Source organism: Neopelma chrysocephalum, unplaced genomic scaffold (assembly GCF_003984885.1).
Source record: "Neopelma chrysocephalum unplaced genomic scaffold, ASM398488v2 Primary Assembly neopelma1_97390, whole genome shotgun sequence".
Taxonomy (NCBI): domain Eukaryota; kingdom Metazoa; phylum Chordata; class Aves; order Passeriformes; family Pipridae; genus Neopelma; species Neopelma chrysocephalum.
This window is the reverse complement of record NW_020926031.1, coordinates 1,427,122-1,446,512: the sequence shown is the minus strand read 5'-3', so window position 1 is coordinate 1,446,512 and position 19,391 is coordinate 1,427,122. Positions and strand designations below refer to the sequence as shown.

At 57.7% G+C, this 19,391-nt stretch overlaps 1 protein-coding gene across 3 annotated transcripts in view; it reads left to right on the top strand.

The window, feature by feature from the left end:
- The window catches only part of KCNIP2 (potassium voltage-gated channel interacting protein 2), a 45,464-nt gene that overhangs the window by 7,888 nt on the left and 18,185 nt on the right, over window positions 1–19,391 (top strand). Inside the window, exon 1 of one of the 3 annotated variants that reach the window (XM_027672199.1) lies at window positions 16,302–16,767. The exons of the other annotated variants lie outside the window; for them this stretch is intronic. Within the exon in view, the coding sequence (XP_027528000.1) occupies window positions 16,650–16,767 (118 nt within the window). The 5' untranslated portion in view covers window positions 16,302–16,649. Of the gene's footprint in view, window positions 1–16,301; window positions 16,768–19,391 lie in introns of those variants that run through there. 3 annotated transcript variants of the gene reach the window in all.

Sequence of the window (19,391 nt, the reverse complement as noted above, 5' to 3'; positions counted from 1 at the left end):
TGCACTCCTAGGGGCATGTTGGAGTTGGGGGGTTGAGTGGTGGGGCACAGCAGCCCCAGCTCTGATTGTACCTGCATGGGGTCTTGTGTGACCCCAGAGCAGGGAGGGACAGCAGCTGGTGGAAGGTTTTGGAGTTGCAGAACAGGTTGGCAAATGGGTGTGGGGCTTGGGCAGCACAGTGAGGGTTGCTATAATATGCTGTGGTTATGACTGATGCCAGCATCCCTTGGAGACATTTCAGCCCTCTCCCTGGTGGCAGAATCTGCCCTTAAGTACCTCTTTCTTTCCCCCTTATTCTGCTTCTAGAAGTCACATCTTCCGAGCCCAGCCCCAGTCCTGTGCTGCCCATGCTGACCCAAACAAATTTCCCCTGGAGCCCGCCCTCCCTTCTCGCCTCCCCTCCATCGTACGAAGTGAGTCACTCCCAGGCACCGGGAATCATTCATGTCATTTCCCCCTTTGCCGCAAAGTCATTAATGCGAGTGGAATAATTTGTTGCATAATGGAGAGGATCAGTGGGAGCGCTGCTCCGGCAAGTGATTCCTGGCCCTGGCCACCACCACCCTGGGAGAGGGCAGCTTGATGGGAGCATTCCAGATCTTGCTGGTCCCACAGCTGCATCATGCTCCCAGCAATGGTGTCGGCTGCCTGAGGCATTTTTCCAAAAACCATCAAGTCCTGCCTGGACCCCAGCTGAGTAGGATGGACCTGTTTGTTGTGGCCTTAGTGTCTGCTCACCCTCGCAGAGATCCTCTGAAAGGGGCATGTTCCTACTGCCCCACTGTGACATGGGCGAGAAGTGTCCCCTGCATTGATCAGGGTGTGTGTGTTGAGGCACCCTTTGTCCTGGCCATATCCCTGCCTCCCACCCATTCCAGCTCCTATGAGCTCCCCAAGCCATGGGGTCACAAATGCTTCCCACCAGCAGCCAAATACCTCCCAGCTTCTTGCTTCAGAACTGGCGACCCAGACATGCCCCGGCAGGGCTGCAGGCAGCTCTGGAACTGTTCCCAGTGAGTTCCCAGCCAGCTGTTGCTGGTGAAAACCCAAACACAGCTGGGGGTCTCTCCCAGGTACCTTGCAGCCTCCCAAGCAGGGGGCTGGCTGGAGGGGGCACTTGTCACCTCAGCTAAGGACTGTGGGTGCTGAGATCCCATGCTTGAGTGATACTTGCTGTGGTTATGGCAGATCTGGTCTCTCCCCTGTGTGTCGAGGGGGAGAAGGGCAGGGAATAGTGCTTGAGGAGATAAGAGTCATTGTGGAGGCTGCCCCACTGCCCAGGGTTAATTTCCTTCTATCCCAAGCTTGGCCAGGCATTAATTTAAAGATGCTGTAATGGGAGAGGGAGAGCATAAGAGGATTGGGCTGAGGGCAGGAGGATTTAAGGAAGGGAAGGGAAGTGGCTGGGAGCTGCACAGGGGACAATGGCATCTGATGGTGCAGGATGGGCAGGAAGTGGCTGTGCACTCCTCAAGCCCAAGCCACACCAATGTGCCCCAACTGCAACTGTGATGTTACCCAGTGGTACCCTCCAACCCCTGGAAGGGAACATGGGGGTGAAGCTTTCCCCCTCCTCAGGGAGAGCACTGCTGCTGGGTGGCTGGGCAAGGAGGGGGCTTTAAACTGCTTGCCTGCAGCATGGCCATGCCCCATGTTCCACCCCTGCCCCTTGCTGTGCATGGGACATGAGGCAGAAATTTCAAACCCAAGCCTGGGGTAACCAAGCAGAAGGGCATCATGCCCAGCTCTACCCCTCTGGGGTGCCACGTCCCAGCAGCAACTTTGTCCCTTCTTCTCAGCTGGGCAGCGTGTGCAGAGGGCTGCCCTGAGGCAGTAATGGGAGAAAGGAGATGGTGTTTAATATTTCAAAGTGACTCACTGAAAACCTGCTGTTCCCTGGGGCTGGTCCAGACCCAGCATCCCCGGAAAGAGGCCAGGATCACACCCCAGCCCAGCGTGAACTGCAGAGGGAGGTTCTTTTGGGACCACATCCGTCAGAGCAAAGGAGCCTTTTCCCTCCTCTGTTGCTCGCAGACTCAAGGGTCCCACCTCTGCCCTGGACTACATTTCCAGGACAGGAGCATGAGTCCCCAGGGGATGCGGTGTCTCCCCTGTGTGGTGCACCACCCTGTGCCTCCCTCAGCACTGTTTGTTTTCTCAGCCTACCCTGCTGTAATTACAACCTGCTGCCACTCTCCAGATAATAGGTCTTTCCTTTTATCACTGCTTAATTAAATAACTGTGGGGAAGTGAGGGGCTAGTAACCCCTTGTTTGCCAGCATGAACAACCCAGTGGTGCTGGGGAGGTCTCTTGGGAATGGCACAGGATTTGGATGGGGATGGCTGTGCCCTGGCCTGGGAAACATAGCTGAACATGAGGTACCTCCATGCCCTTCAGAGAGATGAGGTGGTGACTTTTTTGTTCATGTGTTCAACGTGTCTGGCACAGGTGTTTCCAGGCCAATCCTCAGAAAGTGCCCTGAATGTGACCGCTGTCACCCTATCTGTAATTCTCCCCTTGGCTTGGAGCCTTGCCTGCTGCCAGGCTGGGGACAGTGTGTGGGCAGGGTGTCTGCTGCCAGGCCAGCCACCTCTGCCCGCAATTAATTGGTGCTAATGAGTATCTCTGGCAGCTGCTGCTGGGTCAGTGAGCTCCAGTTGAGTATCTGCCAGGCTCTCTCCCTGTGGGACCAGATGCATGGGTCCCACTTCTTGCTCAGCAGAGCATCCTCACTTGTGCAGTTGGTCATCAATGTGTACATGGCTCCCTCTACTCTGTCTGCCTTTGTACCTTTGCCAGGAAGCTGGTCCCAGTTTGGGCACTGCCAGTAGTGCAGCTCCAGGAGCTGCCCCCGTGTCTTGCTCCTCTGGGTGCCCAGTTCTCCCCGTCGCAGCCACCCCACAAGGTGCTGTAGCAGTGGGAACAGTGTCTGTTATGGCATCCTCAGGAACAGAATGTGGCCCTCTTTAAAAACACATGGGCAGGGGTGGTAGGAGTGCTCCCCGGGGCACTGCCTGTCCCAGTGTGATGGACTGGGGAAAGGTCTTTGCGTTGGTGATGAGATGTACAACATGTGTGATGGGGGTAGTCTGGGAAATAGCCCCCGCTAAGTGTGGACAGTCCTTGGTGTCAGAGGCCTGGCTTGAAAATGATCAGTTGGGGTATGGAGAGGTTTTGGGAGCATTCTGGGTCTTTGTGGCAAGATGTTGTGGGAAGAGGAGCTGTGTAGGGGTTGTGTACAGGCAGGGGAGTTACCTGCAGGCTCAGGGTACCTCTCCTCCTACTCTGTTGCCTTCCTTGCTGCCTGTCCTCCTGCTTGCCCTGGATTTGCAGTTCCAGAGTCAATTTGCACAGATCAAAGCCTGGGGCCATCTCTCATCTTGGCTTACCTGGGTCCTGCCTGCCCCAAGCCCCGAAAGCAGGGGAGGTTTGGAGGTAATCCTTGCAGATGGGATGCTGCTGACTAATTATAGCAGAACCTCTCGCTTCATGGGAACCACGGCGAATTGTCCCTCGAGCCCTGGCAGCAATGGTACAAATCTTCTGCTAATTAGACTTGAAAGTCCTCCCGTGAGCTCAGGCACAGGATGGATATTTGATTATTAACATATTTATTTCTGAGCCTCTCAGCAGGTCTTGCACTGGGAGACTGTATCCCCCCCATGCCATAACTTCTATGCACATTTATTCATATCAAGAGTGCTTGGGGGCTCCAGAGGGAGGGGGGCCTCTTCTGCTCTGTGTGCTCATTTTTGGGGTTGTCTCATCAAGGTGTATGGAAGATAACTTGCTGACGCTGGCAAGGTCTTGGGCAGGAGCAAAGCTCCCAGGCTCTGTGCTTCCCACTAGCTTCTCTCCCAGATGGGGTGCTCCTGACCCTCATGAGCAGGTGGGAAACCAGGGATGTCTTTTCCCACCTGCTCCTGGGCACAGTGGCTCCAGGAACTGAATAGGCAGATGAGGGGGTGGCATGGAGCTGGTGCTGAGCAGCCCATCACAAAGCTGCCTGCCATGGCACCCCCAGGGGGAGCATCCCTCCCTCCAGTAGAGGCAGGAAAACTGCGACGGAAACACTGCCTCTGAAACAACTGAAAATAGCTTTCCTGTCCCCAAAATGTCAGTTTTTAAAAGGCAGTCTCTGGGGGCCCCCCTGGGCTGGCAGTGGGCTGAGCAGGTGCCCTGGAGATGCCAAGTGGGTGGCCCTGCTGTCCCGTGGGGCAGAGAGTGCAAGAGGCTGGAGGGCTGAACCATCTCTCAGTGTACAGATGGGGAGAGGGAGAGTGCTGGTGTCGGGGGCCATCAGCCCAGCCATAGGGCTGTGCAGTGTCTTGGCTTGAGGCTGGAGAAAAGTGCAGGTGAGCTGTGGGCTGTCAGAAGGATAGTACTTGTGTGTCTCCCCTGCCCATAGACACCCAGATCTCCTCAGCCACGTATCCAGGGGTTTCAGACCAGTGCCGGGGTGCTGTTGGCATGGGGACAGGTGAGAAGCCATGGGTCAGGACCTCAGCCCCGTCTCCAGCACTGCTTTGCTCTCTCTACCTGCCTTGTTGCTGTCTCTCTGAGCAGAGGGCACGTGCCTTGTTGCAGTGCTGGAGTTATTAATAGCAGCAAACACTCTCAGTGCCTTCAAGACAAGTCCGTTTTGGGGGAGATTCCTGCCATTTGAAATATGCTTCCCCTCCCTGGGATCCCTCTGGCGTCTTATCTCCCTCTCCCAGCTGTGCAGCCAGCGTGTGCCAGAGGCCCTGGATAAGCAGTGGTGCTAATAGCCCGTGTCACTCAGCCCAGCAGCATCTGCCTGGGTGATGGAGGGTGTCCCGCTGCCTGGCCCACAGGCAGCCCCAGGCTGCCTGCACACATGGAAACTGAGGTCGTGTCCCCACTGCACTGCCTCCTGACTGTCACCATCACCCCACCGAGCTGGATCTGTCGGTGGCCAAGCAAGCGCTGATTGCAAGGAAATGAGCCTGGTGCCATCTCCCATTTATTGGAGCCCAACCTGTGTGTGACTGCATGGAACTTGTTAATTTGTCACCATCACCATGGCTTGTTGTGTGGTGGTCAGGGTGGAGAGTCTGGAGGGATGCTGAGGGCCATGTCCTCCCCTGGAGCAGATTTGGGAGCAGGGCTGGCATCGCTTGTGGCCAGGCTGAGATTTTTCCCAGCCTCGCAGTTCAGGAGACCCTGGTGAGGCTTAGAATGGGAGTAGGGACAGGGCTGGGGATGGAAACCCCTGCTGGTCCTTGTCAAATACCATGTGCATGGAGCAAGGTGGGCATCTGAGGGGCAAAGTGATGCCAGTTCAGGATAAGGAGATTCTGTGGCTGTGTTGTGCCCCAGTGTGAGCCATGCACCCCCATCCAGTGATGTGCCTACTTGTGAAGGCCATGCTTTTTGGAGGTCCTGGGGGCTGTGCTGCCTCATTGCCTGATATAACCTGGGTATCCCCAACATTGCTGTGCTTTGCAAGCCCAGCAAGCTCTGAAATGGCCCCAGATGGTCCAGGCAGGCTGTGGTGTCCTTGCTTACTGCTGCAGCCTTGATGTGTCAGCCCTATAACCAGGGCTGGGTTCAGGTTCTGGCTCTTTTCCCTTCCCTGTGCCTCTGTTTCCCTGCAGCTGTTGGTGCAGTTCTTTGCCCTCCCATTGCAGGATATGGAGAGTCTTGGGGTGCACCCCAGGAGCCTGGGCAAGGGGTGATGAAACCTGTTCCCCCAGTTTTGTCACCTTCTTCCCGCTGCTTGTACCCTGTTCATGGGGGCAATGAATTATTCATGGCCTGGCAGGCAGGGGTGTGTCTGTGACTGCCTGCATGATGCCAGTGGAGCCTACATGCCACCGAGCACAGAAAGCTTTTCTGTGTAAATCCCTAAAATATTTAGCAGAACTGACAAAAAAAAATTCAGCTTGGGAGCAGTCAGTGCCTCAGTGTAACCTGGATGGTGATGGGCTGTCATGGAGGCGCTGGGGGGGATGGACACACCAGGGTGGTCCCTGTGGAGCTCTGACCCTGATCTTGGCCTGTCACCCACCACCCAACTTGCTCATGGAGTTTGTGTCTCTTTGTCTGTCCAACCATGCATCCATTAGGTCTTTCTGCTTGTCTCTGTCACCAGATGGTGGGGGTGCCCCCATCCTTTCCCTGCATTGTGGGGGTGCTTTGGCATGTCTTGGTCCCTGGTGCCAGAGAGCCAGGCTCCTGCCCCACCACCCGCTGTGTGCCAGCTGCTGGCAGGTTGGTGCTGCAGGACTGGTGCATGGTGTTGGGCTGGGCTCTTTCCCTGGCAGTGCCTTCCTGAGCAGACAGATCACGTCACATGCATTTTTTAACAGGATCCACCAGCTGAGAACGAGCTGAGCTGTCGTCGCACGTTTGTGATCAAAGCCAGACATGCCCTGGCAGCCTGGGGAAGGGTGGCCTTGTGTGCCACTCCTCTCCATCACAGGCTGATTTACAGGGCAGAGCAGGTTGGGGATCCAGCCGTGTCACAGGTTGCAGGTGTGTTGCCCTGCATCCCTGAGGGCACCAGGATGGCCAGTACACTCCTTCCTACTGTGGAGCAATGATTCCTGACCCAAACATCTAAGGGTGGGGGCAGCCATGATGCAAAGCTGGTGCTGCCGTCAGACTTCATACACCGTCCTACATCCCAAAATTGCACCTTCTTCTGGGAGTCAGGGGGAGCTGGGTTTGCTGGCAGCAAAGATTGGAGTAGGAAAGGGTTTGTGCTTGTCCTGGATGTGTTTTAGGCTAGGTTCAAAAGGGAGCAAGCAGAGGTAAGGGATGCAGGGAGCTGCGGCCAGCTCCGGATGGGAAAGCACGTGGAGCCAGCTGGCTCTGACATGGCAGGGCTGCCCCGCAAGGCAGGCTGGGCTGCTGGCAGCTTTCCCTTGGTCTTGTCCTTTCAAGGATGCTCTCTATGCCTTGGCAAGGTATGAGCTGTGTGCTGCCCCATGCTCTGTACATCACAGGGCCAAGCCTCGGGGTGTGTGGCCAAGGGCAGTATGAGCTCACCTTACAGCACTCAGCCCCTCCCAGACTGTCTGTCCTCTCTGAGCCTTCCTCCCACCTCCTTCCTGGGCTTACTTCTGCCCCTCTTGCCTCCTCATTCGTGGGGTGGCGGGTGCCGGCGGTGGGTGCCGGCGGTGGGTGTCTGCAGTGTGCCCATGCAGCACGGCTGTGCTGTGTGTTTCCCTCTGCAAGCACCAGCAAAGCCCCCGGGCTGTGCTTCGCTGTGACAGCACATCCCATGTCAGACCCGCTGCAAATCCTGCCTGCTAATAGCTATGCAAATTACCTCATTAGTTGCCTTATTTATTTTCTCTGGCATCATGTTTTCAGCACTTCCCCCAGTCCCGGAGGCTGTGGTTTCCCCGGGCTAGGAGGAGGCAGGAGCAGAGCAGCAGCACACAGGGCTGGCTTGGCTGAGCTTTCTTCTGCTGGTGGCAGTGGTGTTGGGATCCCACAGAGGCACCCACCCCGATGCTGTGGGTCTGGAACCAGAAACTCATGTCTCCTGCAGTCATCCCTGCTGCCGGGATGTCCACCTCCTTCTCCTCCCTCATCATATCCTGGCTCTGGAGTGAGTCTTGTTGAGTTCTCCCTCTGGCCAGGAACTGCTCTGTCTCCGCTAAGCAGCTGTGGGTCTGGCATTGCTGGGATGCATATGCCCTCCATCCCCAAAAAAGGTGAGTGCTGGATTTAGGTATAGAGAGAACAAAGCATTTGCCCAGTCTCTGTGGGCCTGAATGGTGTTTTAAGGCTTGGCACAGGGCTGCAGAGTGTCCTGCACAGCTTCCACCCTGACTGCCCTTCCTTGGTAATGGAAATTTGCCTCCTTCTCATCCTGATTGCCCTTTGTCATTACTGGAAATGTGCCTCCCACCCTGACTGCTCTTCCTCCTTCAGAGAAAGGTTGGCAGATGATGTCACAGGTATCTGCCAGCCATGGGATGACTCCAGAGAGCCTGTAGATGCCCTGGCCAAGGTGGCCCTGGGCTGGAGCACTGATCTGGTACTGTCCCTGGGGTGTGTAGCCCAAGCTGAAACACTTTGAAGCCCAGGCACCATCCAAGGCTGGCAGGAATGGCCCCTGGCCACCAGCTCAGCATGGCACCCCTTGGTGATGTTCACATCCCAGGGCATCCCTATCCATGCTGTATGTCCTGCAAGGACCACTATCTCCTGGTTGCATTTTCTAGGGATGCTCATGTGCCCTCGACACCCGTGACAGTGAAACAGCCTTTGCACGGACACCAGGGGACCCACATACTAGTGCGATGACTCGTATGAAAACCTTGATTTAGCCACCCCATGGGCTTGTCTGTGCCATGCTGAGCTGCCTGCAAGCGTTCTGTCTGCTTCCCCTGTTCTGTTTGTCTTTTATTTCCCCCCTTCTCTCGGCGGCTGTGCTAATGAATATTTCATGGCCAGGAACCAGAGCAAATTCCCCCGGCAGCTCCCTGCACTCCTGCGACAGGTACCAATCCAGATGTCGGTGTCTTAGGAAGCGTGGGTCTGCTAAGAAGCCGTCTCGGGAGGCGGGGGGCCTGGGTAGGGAAGGACGCAACGGCTCTGGGTGTCCCCATCCCCGGCGGTGCTGTCACTGCCCTTTCAGCCTGCAAGGAACTGTCAGCGGACCGTGGTGGCCACGTGTCCGTGCAGGGATGGCCTTCGCGGCTCCCTTGCCCCCTCTCACACGCGTGCAGGGCCACGCTCCGACACAACAGCACGTGTCCCCTCCTGTCCCCCGTGTGCCATCAGCCGCCACAGCCGTCTGAACGAGCCGTGTCCCCGGCTCACCTCCTGCCGCCCTGCCGCTCTGCTGCGCTGTACCGGGGCTCCTCTCAGCGTCAGGCGGCGGCAGTGACACCGCGGCGGCACCGACACCGCGGCGGCACCGAGAATGGGGCGCGGGGCGGGGGCACAGAGCGGGGGGCACGAAGCGGGGGCGTGGAGCGTGGGCAGGCACCCGTGACACCGCAGGTGCGCCTCGCGGCCTGTACGTCCTGCCCCGGGCTTCTGTGCTTCCAAGCTGGAGGTGTCCCAGTACAGTCCTCAGGCAGGCACGGGGACTGGGGCAGGGAAGCGGGAGGCAATGTTGGTCTCCAGTCTCCCTGAATTTACCCTTTATCCCCTATAGCGGGGAGCTGGGCTGGTCCCCAATGCAGGCTCGGCACTGGAAGATTCAGGGCAGTGTCTCCCCTTGTCAGAGCCAAAGCACGTGGGGGAGCAGAGGTGTACACAAAGCCTGGAGCCATAGTCTTCCTCCTTCCTATTGCTGCAGCTCTCTGGGAGCCCAGCAGATGCTCTAAATGTCTTTTTGGGAATGATGTCCTTTGCCCTGTGAGGCACTCTGAGGAATGGAGTTCCCCTGGGGCTGGGGCAGGGGCTGGGGAGCAACTGACCTCCTGATGGGGGGAGCAGGTTTGGGAGAACCACAGGCTGGGTTGCGAGGCAGGAGCAGGCAGGATGGATGCTGCAGTGGCACCCCTGGTTGCTGTGTCCCAGGTGATGTCTTCAGCAAGAAAGAGTCTGTAAAGGTGGTCTGCCTGCCCTGCCTTGTGTCTTGCTTTTGATTTGTGCTAAGTGCCTGCTCATCTTTTCAGGGAGGAGCAGGGTCAGTGACCAAGCGGCTTTGCTGCCTTTCTGCAAGGGCAAGACACACAGTCCCTGGTGCCAGCATGGAGAGTGTGTGCTCAAAGGGAGCCCTGGGATGGGAGCAAGCTGGCTCATGTCTGCAATGCACCCTCCTTGCAAACTACCTGCTGTGGGTTGCTGGGTGCAGAGGGAGAGGACAGTCCCCTGGCTCAGCTCATGTGGTTCCCATGAACTGCCGTCTCAGTGTCAGTGCATAAGGGCCTTTCTGGAGAGCCAGGGGCCAGCCCAGAGGGGTGATGCTCCTTTGGAAATCACTTTACACTTCTGGACTGGTTGTAGCACCCGGAGATGCTGGTGGGCAGCCAAGCCTCGAGGTGGGATGGGTGACACTGGTGCTGGGCTCTTCTCTGCTGCCATGTCCCTGCAGGCTGGTGTGGGGTGGTCTACATCTGCTGCCCTGGGGGGGGGACAAGAGGTCCCCTGTTCCACATGGTCATCACGACCGGGGTGTGCAGGATGGCACTTGCATCTCTCACTTGCCCAGGACATGCTAAGATGGAGCAACTTTCTCTGTCAAATGGAAACTGGCTTCCAAGGACCCAGATGGTAGTTTTTGGGATCGATCTGCAAACTTTGTTTGCTGTTACGTCCTGTGGGCTCTGGCACCCTCCTGTGGCTGTTCTGCCACCTCTCCTGTATCCCGTGGGCTTTTGGGATGCTGCAGCTGCCTTGGTCTGAGTTGTGCTGGCTGGTCCCCACGGTGGTCCTGGGAGCTGCCCCTCTCCCTCAGAGTGGGAGGGAGCTGTGCATTGTCAGGATCTGGCCTTGTATCAGGCAGCTCATGGGATCTGATTGTTGCAAGAAACTGTCCCAGTGTATTTGTGTTGTGGGGTTAAGCCAGGAACAGGGCTCCTGGATACTGTAAAGAAGAACGAGGGACCTAAACCGCAGATCTGTCCCCAGAATGTGGCAGAAGGGGACTGGGCACTGCTGGCAGCCCACATTTCTGAGCTTTCAGGTGGGAGAGGGTGTTTCATGGAGGTAGATTCCGTCAGGGCTTTGCATTCACAGACTCTCCCTACAGCTGTGTCTGTCTGCTAAGCTGCCCTCTCTGCTTTGGCTGTCCCCTTCCCCTTGTGAGGTTGATGTCCCTTGCAGCCCTTCCTCAGCCCGGGGCTTTGTGGATGTACTATTGTAGGGTTGCCAGTCCCTGCTGTGCTGTGTGTTGTGCCTTTTTAGGATCTCCCCAAACTTGGCTAAGCTATGCAGTGACCAGTGCAGCATCCCCTGATCCAAGTCCCCCACCCTGGGACACTGTCCTGCCATGGTGTGGAGACACTCTGTTGGGGGGCTGCCTGTCTTTTGCTGCAGCATAACCTGAATAAGGGACAGGGAGAGCTTGGTTTGAAGGGGATGGCCTTTCTTTTGGGGAGCAGGAGGTAAGGTTACCCTATACCAACCCTGGTATAGGATTGGTGGGAGGTGGTGGTGCTTCTGCACCTTCCCTTGGGGTTCCTTCTTGAGGTATTAGTAGGGACTGGGCTGTTCCTTGCTGGATCATGGCTCCACCTCCTTTTCCATCCCTGAGGGAGAAGAAGCTGTAATTTCCATCAGGTCCCTTTTTGTTCACTTCCTTCCCTATTAATAAGAGATGAAGCTTATGAAATAATAGAGCCTGGATGGATTCAGAACTGATAGATACTGCTTGTGTGGGGTGTGAATGTAGTGTAGAGATGGAACTACAGCTGAGAAAGAGGAACTTGGGGAAGAGACGTTGTCTTGAGTCTGCACGGAGCATCTCAGGCTGGCTCTGGGAGCAGGGAAATCCCATCGCCACATGTCGGACTCCCTTCTGGCTCTGACATACTGTGCAAGGTAGCAACTCACTGCCAGGCTGAGCTTTGGACCGAGCAGCTCTTAGCCTGGGTGGTCTTGGAGTTTGACTTCTTTTCCTCCCATTCTTGCACCCATCCTTGTCTCCTCCCCTGTGTGGAGACAGTAGAAGCGGATGCCTGGAGATGCAGGACACTTGCAGTGCTGGGGGGCTGATGCCCAGGGATGCAGGATGCTTGTGGTGCTGGATTGCTGTGGCCACAGGGATGCAGGACACTTGCAGCACCGGATGGTTGATATGTGAGGATGCAGGATACTTGCAGCACCAGCTGGCTGGAGAAGATAGTTGATGTCAGAGGATACAGGATGCTCACAGCACTTAGTGGGAACGGATGGCTGATGCTCAAGGATGCAGGATGCTCTCGGTGCCGGCTCCCCTCCGGAAGGAGCATCCCTTGGAGAGAGGCGGCTCTGGGATGCAGCAGGGCCTCATTGGTCAGCGGGACCTGTGGAGTCTGCCGGTTGCCATATCAACCTGCCTCTGGTTCCCAGCCAGCCGGGGCGTGAAGTGCCGGGTCGGTCTGGTGCCAAGGGGCGGACCGGGAGCCAGGGGCAACCCGAGGCTCTGCCAACCAGGGAAGCGTCCATCTGCCTCTACCGAAGAACTGGCTGGCACCGCCGGGCTCCCCGGCTCCCCGCATCACCCTGACTCTGCTCCCCACCTCTCCCCGCAACTTCGCGGCACGGAGGGGGCTGGCGGCGGGCACGGCACGGGGCAACTCGCCCGGGCACCTCGCTCCCTCTCGGCGGTCAGCTTTCGTGAGCCCGAGCCCCGGGAGGGGCATCGCCGCCGGCCCCTCTGTCCCGCCGTCCCCCTGAACCAGAGCATCCCCGCGCAAAAGTTGCCGCTGCCCGCCGCCGGGTTTCGGGGCCGGCGGCTGCCGCGCTGCCGGGCGCTGCCGCTGCCCGCCCCGCCGGGCTGCACCGGCCGCCCATGCCCGCGGGCTCGCTCCGGGCAGGAAGGCTCTGTCCTCCCCCGGGCATCGACCGCTGCTCGGAGGAGCAGGGGGGCTGTTTGGAGGCCGGGAGGGTGTGCGGCTGGGTCCCTCCCCAGCGCTGGGAGCTGGAGCCATGAGCCACTGCCAGCAGCGCTGCAAGAGGCAGCTGGGCCGGGTGATCCGCTTCTTCTATCAGTTTGTCACCGGCACTCTCTCCCAAGGTAGGTGCCTCCCTGGAGGACACGGGGTCTCTGTTCTGAGGGAGGGGTATGTGTCTGATGAGTTCTGCGAGGTTATTTGGGGATGGGGGAAATACTGTTTAGGTGATGAATGCTTCAGCCCCTTGCAGAGGGGTTGCACTGAGCTCCGTGTGGAGCAAAGCTGAAGATCGTTCCAGGAGGCAATGAGAGCCCCTAAAGGCCCCCTGTGGACTTGGGGTAATGGGGATGTTTTATTTGGGGAGGGGACTGGTGCAGAGTGGAGCGTGAAAGAAATGCTGTGCACATAAATGGCAGCTGATCGGACTCTTCCCTGCTGTATCAAGGAATATGACTCCTCTGGGGCCACAGCTGTGTCCTCCATCCATCTGGCCAGGAAAGCCCTGGGTGTGCCCCACAAGCCAAGGCAGGGACACACCCTGATGCCTGTATCTGCTTGTGTCCTGGGATGCTTGGTCCTCGGGACAGAGCTGCATGCTGTGTGCTCCTGGTTTGCTGTCACAGCCGTGGCAGGACCCTCATTCCCATGCCAGCCCCTGCACAGACCAGCCAGTTGGCCAGGACCCTCTCTTCTGAGTGTGAGCCCAGAACCACCTCCTAAACCCAATGGGGACATCTTGGGAAGGTCATTGTGTGCTGGGACTCCCGTTGTGCCACTGCTGCCCCTGTCCCTCTGCCACTGTGCAGGGGGCAAGCTGCCATCCCCATGGCCTTGCCCTGCTGAGGACCACTGGGCTGCCCTCTGAGCAACAACAGTGCTGGGGGGGGGATGCACTTCCTCCCATGAGTGCGGGGAAGGCCTTATTGGCAGTGTCACGCCTTGGAGCAGGGCTGGGACTTGCACTGCCTTTGCCAGGACCCAGCCTGCCTGAAAACACCTCACAAGTTCTGGCCCCTCCTCATCTGGGGAAACCCCTGGATCTCCCTGGCCTTTGCCCATCCCTGGGGCCAGGGAAAGGCGGGGATAGCATGGAGATGCACTTGGCACAGCACTGGGGGTTGGGACATGGGAGCAGTATCCACCCTGTGAGCCATGCCCAGCTGTCATGCTACCTTCCTGCCCACAGGGACCTGAGCCCTGGGATGGAGGGTCCCCCTGCATCAGGGGACAGTCCCCCAGGCCCAGCAGTGTGCCAGGCTCTGGAGGCTGGGTGTGCTGCAGGCAGTGACAGGTCCATCCCCGCTTGTTGGCTCCATCGGGCACCGGCCAACTAGTCTGGAGTGAAGGGGGAAGAGGATGAGTCAGCTGAGTCCGGCCCTGGGTATGAGGGGCTGAGCTGCAGGTGATGGAGTGAAGTGGGGATGGGACTTCAGTATGCTTCCACCCCCACCACCTGCAAGGACATCCTGCGGATCTTTATCCCAGTGTCCTGGGCTTTGCAGCTGGGCACTGTGGCACTGGGGCTGTAGCAGGTGTCCCCCACGACTGGGTCTCTGGACTGGGCATGCGTGGTACTGAGCAGCACCAAGGGCTGTCCCTACAGCCCTGCTGGGTGTGCACGGGGCTGGGATGGGCACAGAGGGCATGGCTGGCCATGGGGCACTGACGACCACTGCGAACCCTCTTCTCAGTGTCCTCCCAAACTCTCGGACAAACCAAGGTTGGGTGAAACCCAAAGCCAGGCAGATCTATGTCCCCCTAACTCAGGGATGGGAGTGGGATATGGGGCTTGCAGAACCTTCTCCACTCCACAGCATTCACTCTTCCCCAGCTGCTGCTCTGGTCCATGGGTGACCAGGATGCTGCCCCCTGTCCAACTGCTATCTTACCCTATGGTCAGCTTTTGGGGGGCAATGAGCCCCTCTGTTCTCCCTGCATAGGTGAAGGAGGTCCCATGGAGCTCAGTACAGAAGGCACCGGGTGCCCGACCAGACGTGCCCTGGGGCGGGGGGCCCCCGGCTGGGTGCCCTAGGGAGCTAACCAAGGACGGGTCGCCAGAGAGGGGAAAGAGAAATGACTCAATCAATTAACCAGATTAAAACTGTGACTTCACCTCCCAAAAATAGCATTTCACCAATATTTTAATGTGCTTATTAATAATCTGCTCGCGCTCTGATTAGCAGCAAGGTAATAAGGGATCAGCTTTAACCTAAATTTAACTCTCCCTAATGGATGATGGCCCCGAGAACAAAAAAAAAGGAGAAACTCCTATCCATCAGGCTGGCCCCCCCAGCGGGTCAGCATCGCTCAAGGTACCTGAGCAGCTGCTGCCCAGCTGTGCCTCGGGACCATCACCTCACTCTGGTCCAGCAAGTCCTATGACACATTTTGTGGAGGTAGTGCCCTAACACCCTGCAGCACTGGGTGAAGAGCACTTTAGGGGTAATCACAGGCATGGCTCTCAAGCAGGGCAGAGCCTGCCCATGGTCAAGGTGTGCATGGTCCCCTCCTGAAGAGACAGGTCCCTTGATGATGGATGATTCCTCTGTTCTGTCCCCCATCTGCTCCCATTCTACAGCAAGGCACAGTTCCCTACTCCCCGTGGCTGGTGGTGCTGGGAGGATGGAGATGGGGACCAGCCACCTGGCTACCTGATGGCTCTGGGTGTTGCCCCACATGTGCCTGTGACATGCTGTGTGCATGGAGCTGCTTTCTGGGCAAGAAACCCCACTCCCAGGCCCTTCTATCTACACACAGCGGGTGGCTGGTAGGGTGGTTAAATTTAGCCAGGTGGCGGGGCTGCAGTGCCAGCAACACCAGACAGCCAGGGTGGGGGTGGCTGGAGGGGGGATGCTTCATGGCTGTTGTTATCACAGCCCAAAGTGGGACGGGCGGCAGTTGGTGCCAGCCTGTGCTGCCTGTCCTCGCATAGCTGTGCCTGGGGCAGTGTTACAGGGCCTGCCGCCCTCCCCAGGGCTGAACCATGGGCATATGCCAGAACCACTTTGCCAGCCTGTCCAGTGTCACCTGTGGATGCTCAGAGCAGTTGGTCTTGGGGGAGAGAGAAGGGAGGGAGTGGTGGATCTGGATGCTTGGATTCTGCTCTCTGAAACAGGCACAGCTGGAGCAATTCTGTACTCCTGATCCCACACCTGGGTGGCCACATCCCTTGGCTGTAGCTGTAGGGTGGGTATGGAACATCTTGTATGCAAAGAGATTTTGAGGTGAAACACTTGGGTCTGTCTTTCTCAGCCATGTGTCTGTATCCCATGGGGCAGCTGATGGGGCCAAGCACAGTCCGGGGACAGAGGTGTCTCAGGCATGGGTACAGCTAATCCCACATGGTTTTGGATCTGTGAGTGTGCCCAGGCCCATGGTGGCACTGTCCAAGTGCACCCAGCATCACAGAGTGGGAACCAGGCTAGTTGGCTCTGACTCCAGGCTGAGAAAAGCAGATGATGATCCCAGACATCCCTGGGGAGGTGCTGTGCTGGTACACAGGGGACAAGATACCAAAGCCTCTCTGCCAGACCCAGCTCTCTGGGATGACAGAACTGCAGAGACACCTTCCTTCAAGGCCCCATGTCTGGAGCAAGGGCGGACACAAGCATCTCAGCAGAGATGCTGGTGTTCACTGATCCTAGGCATCATTCCCTAGGGAACCCCGTTTCCAGGACTCCCAGCTCCTCCTGTGGGGTGGCAACAAGGGGCCGAGCCCTGAGGATCCCAAGGTCAGCAGGGAACTTGGAGCAGCCCTTGAGCTGTGGTGATGCCTTGCTGGCCCCGTGGCACTGACTTGCACCCACATGGGTAATGAGCCACGTCTGTTCTCTGCCCCCTGCTTCCTTCTCCTGGCTGATGGTGCCACTCTCCCCCCGGGCCAGGAGGGTTATTTTTAACTGTTTGCCATGTGCTGCCTGAGCACAATTAAGGTAATTGGTTTGGGAGCCTGGCTCTCACACAACGCTCCCAATTACCTGCCTGCCTGCCCGTGCGGCCCCCCGCCTCCCTGCCCGCGGTGGCCGGCTCCTCTGGCGGGGGGACTGTCGGGACAGGGCTGCCCCAGATAGCACAGCGGGGCTGGGTGGGGAGCACAAGTGGGTACAGGGGATGGAGCCATGGAGAAGACATCCCTGCACAACGACAGCCTGCTCTATGCCTCCCTGATTGCCATCCTCCTCCTCATCTCCTATTGGTTCACCACTCGCTGCTTCAAAATCATCAGCGGCATTGAAGGTACGGGGTTGGGGACTTGGGGGGACAGGGTGACGCTGGCCCATCCCATCTGCTTCCACAAACCAAGTGGTGAGGCAAGCCAGATGCTTGGTGTGGGAGAAGTAGACTGGGGACCCTCTCTGCCTCTCTGGGCCACCTCTGTCTCCTCCTCAGTCTCTTCATTTGTTCCTCCTGGCCCTGGTCCTGCTCCACTGGTGGCAGCCACCAGGCTGAGCCGTGGCAGTATCCAGGGCTGCTTCAGGGTCCACCATACTGCCGGTGTCCAGGTACTGCTACCCCTCACTGCAAGATGGGGACACAGATGGACTCCCTGGAGCCTCCTGCTCTTGTAGCGTGCCCAGTGCTGATGCTGGGGCCTCAACCTGGGTTTTGGGGCTCTGGGTCCCTTTGGGGATGACCTACATCTTTGGTCCTTAGCTGGTGTGTTTGGGAGCTCTGGGATGTGGCAGGGGTCCCAGTTTTCCTGGTGAAGGGTCTCTCCAAGCCCTGCTGCAGTAGGATGTGAATGCCAGAGGTTTTGCAAGGTGAGACCCCAGGACAAGAAGCAGGGCAGGAGGGGTAGCACTGGCATCATGTGTCTGAGGACGTGCAGAGCCTCTCCTGCCTGGGGTGTGCATTGCTCCATCCATCCGTGTGACCTCTCTCTGCAAAACTCAGCCATGGCCTTAAGGCTCTTCCTATGGCATGGCCAAATGCTGGCTGGCTGCAGGGACGAGGAGACATCCCTGGGAATGATGCCTCTTGGTGGGATGGGGGGGAAAAGCCCTGTCCCACTTCTGGTGGGGTGTGTATGATTTCAGACATCCCTTTGCAGGCAGCTGAGGGTCTGGCTCCATTGGTGAAGTCCCACATGTTGTCCCATGTGTCTCCTCCATACTGGGGGCAGCTCCAGACAGAGTAGCATCCCTGGGAACCCAGCCCATCTGGATCTGTCCTCAGTGGGAGGGAATGTGTTCTGGACAAGAAACCCTGGGGAGTTTGGGGGTGCTGGGAGCTGGGCTCTAGTGTGGTGTGTGGCACTGGGACATGGGACCAGCACCAGGTGCCTGTGCCAGTCCTGGTGGGATCTTGCAGTCATGCTGGCAGCAAAGAGTGGAGGGTTTTTATCAATGGCTCCAGCATGGAAATGTGGAATCCTGACATGGTGAGTGGGAGATTTATCACTGCTCTGCTGTGGAGGATGGCTGGCATGGGACAGGCACAAGGGCAGGAGGGGAAGCTGTTACCTGTTACCAATGATGGTCCATTCAGGGGCTCAGCAGGTTTGCTTTACAGAGGAACTGCCCCAAACCCTCTTTGCTGGGACAAGCCCTGTCTCAGGCTGGAAGGGCTCCTCTCGTTCTGTGTCTGGCCAAAACTAGGTTGCAAAAATAGACCCACAATGTGCAGGATAGGCATTGGCACTGGGAGCAGCTGGAGGCTTGAGGAGATAATGGGTTATAACTGGGGTTTAGCAAGAAAAATGGCTTTAAAAATGCAGTTGGCGTCAGTGGGAAACTTCCTCTGAGAGTGCAACAGGTCTGTGCCACCCTGGCCTGGAGGGACTGACTCGGGGCAAAACTGGGAGGCAGCTACGTGAAATTCAGGCTCAGTGCCTGGAAACTTGCCTCTTTCCAAGAAAAGGAAATGTCAGGTCTGAAAAATTCCAGCCTGAGGGATGTTTCCCCAGGGAAAACTTTCAGCTTTCTCCTCAAGACGCCTCTGATGCATCACTGGCATCTTCTGCTGGCATTAGAGCCTTGGGAGCACATCCCACGTGGGCAGGAGATGCTGAGCCTCGTGGCACGGAGCCACTATATAGCCTGGCCGTGCCGTGACCTGGGACTGAGGCACCAGCCCTCTCTGTCCCATGCCAAAGGACAAGTCTGCAGCCTTCTGGGCTGGAAATGGGGGTTCTTGGGGGATTGGTGTGGGACAGCCCTGCTGGGAGGTCTTGTCAGTAATAGCCAACACCTCTGCCATCCCCTTCTCCCCGCCAGTGTCCCAGGGTGACGTTTCTTCCCCTGGTGACCTATTTCCTACCCAGCACAAAGACAACAGGGAGAAAAGGGGATTTCTGCCCCAGTCCTGTCTGCAGGGCCCTTTGTGGAGGCAGTAGGGCCTTAGAGCTGGGCAGGGGGTGCGCCCCATAGCCTGGGCAAGGCCACCCCACCTCTGCCTGGGGCAGCCGGCCCTGCACCTGGGGGGGACTGTGCAGGGTGGGGAGCTGTGGTAGCATGGGGGCAGCCCTGCTCCCTGCCTGCCACACTGGTGCTGGAGTTAAAACTGATCTTGTTTTGTGTGCCATGTGGGAATTGTCCACCTGGAGATGGGCAGCGCCAGTGGTGTCCCTGGGGGAAGCTGTGCACCCCAAGGGTTCTGAGCCCTGGTGATAGGCAGGGACCAGTGGACACCTGGCTCCCCAGTGGTCCCTGTGGCCTGTAATTGAGCAGCCAGGCAAGAGCTGGAATTGTATTAAAAAAAAAGCAGAGGAACTAAATTTAGCCCTGTTGGCTGTGTGTGAATGTGTGCTTGAGGCACACTGATATCTGGGTTCACCCTCTGTTTCCAGATGCTCTGTGACCTTGGCTGGGTCCCTTAGTCCCACTGCATCCCCAGCCCTTGAATCTTCTCCTCTTCTGCTC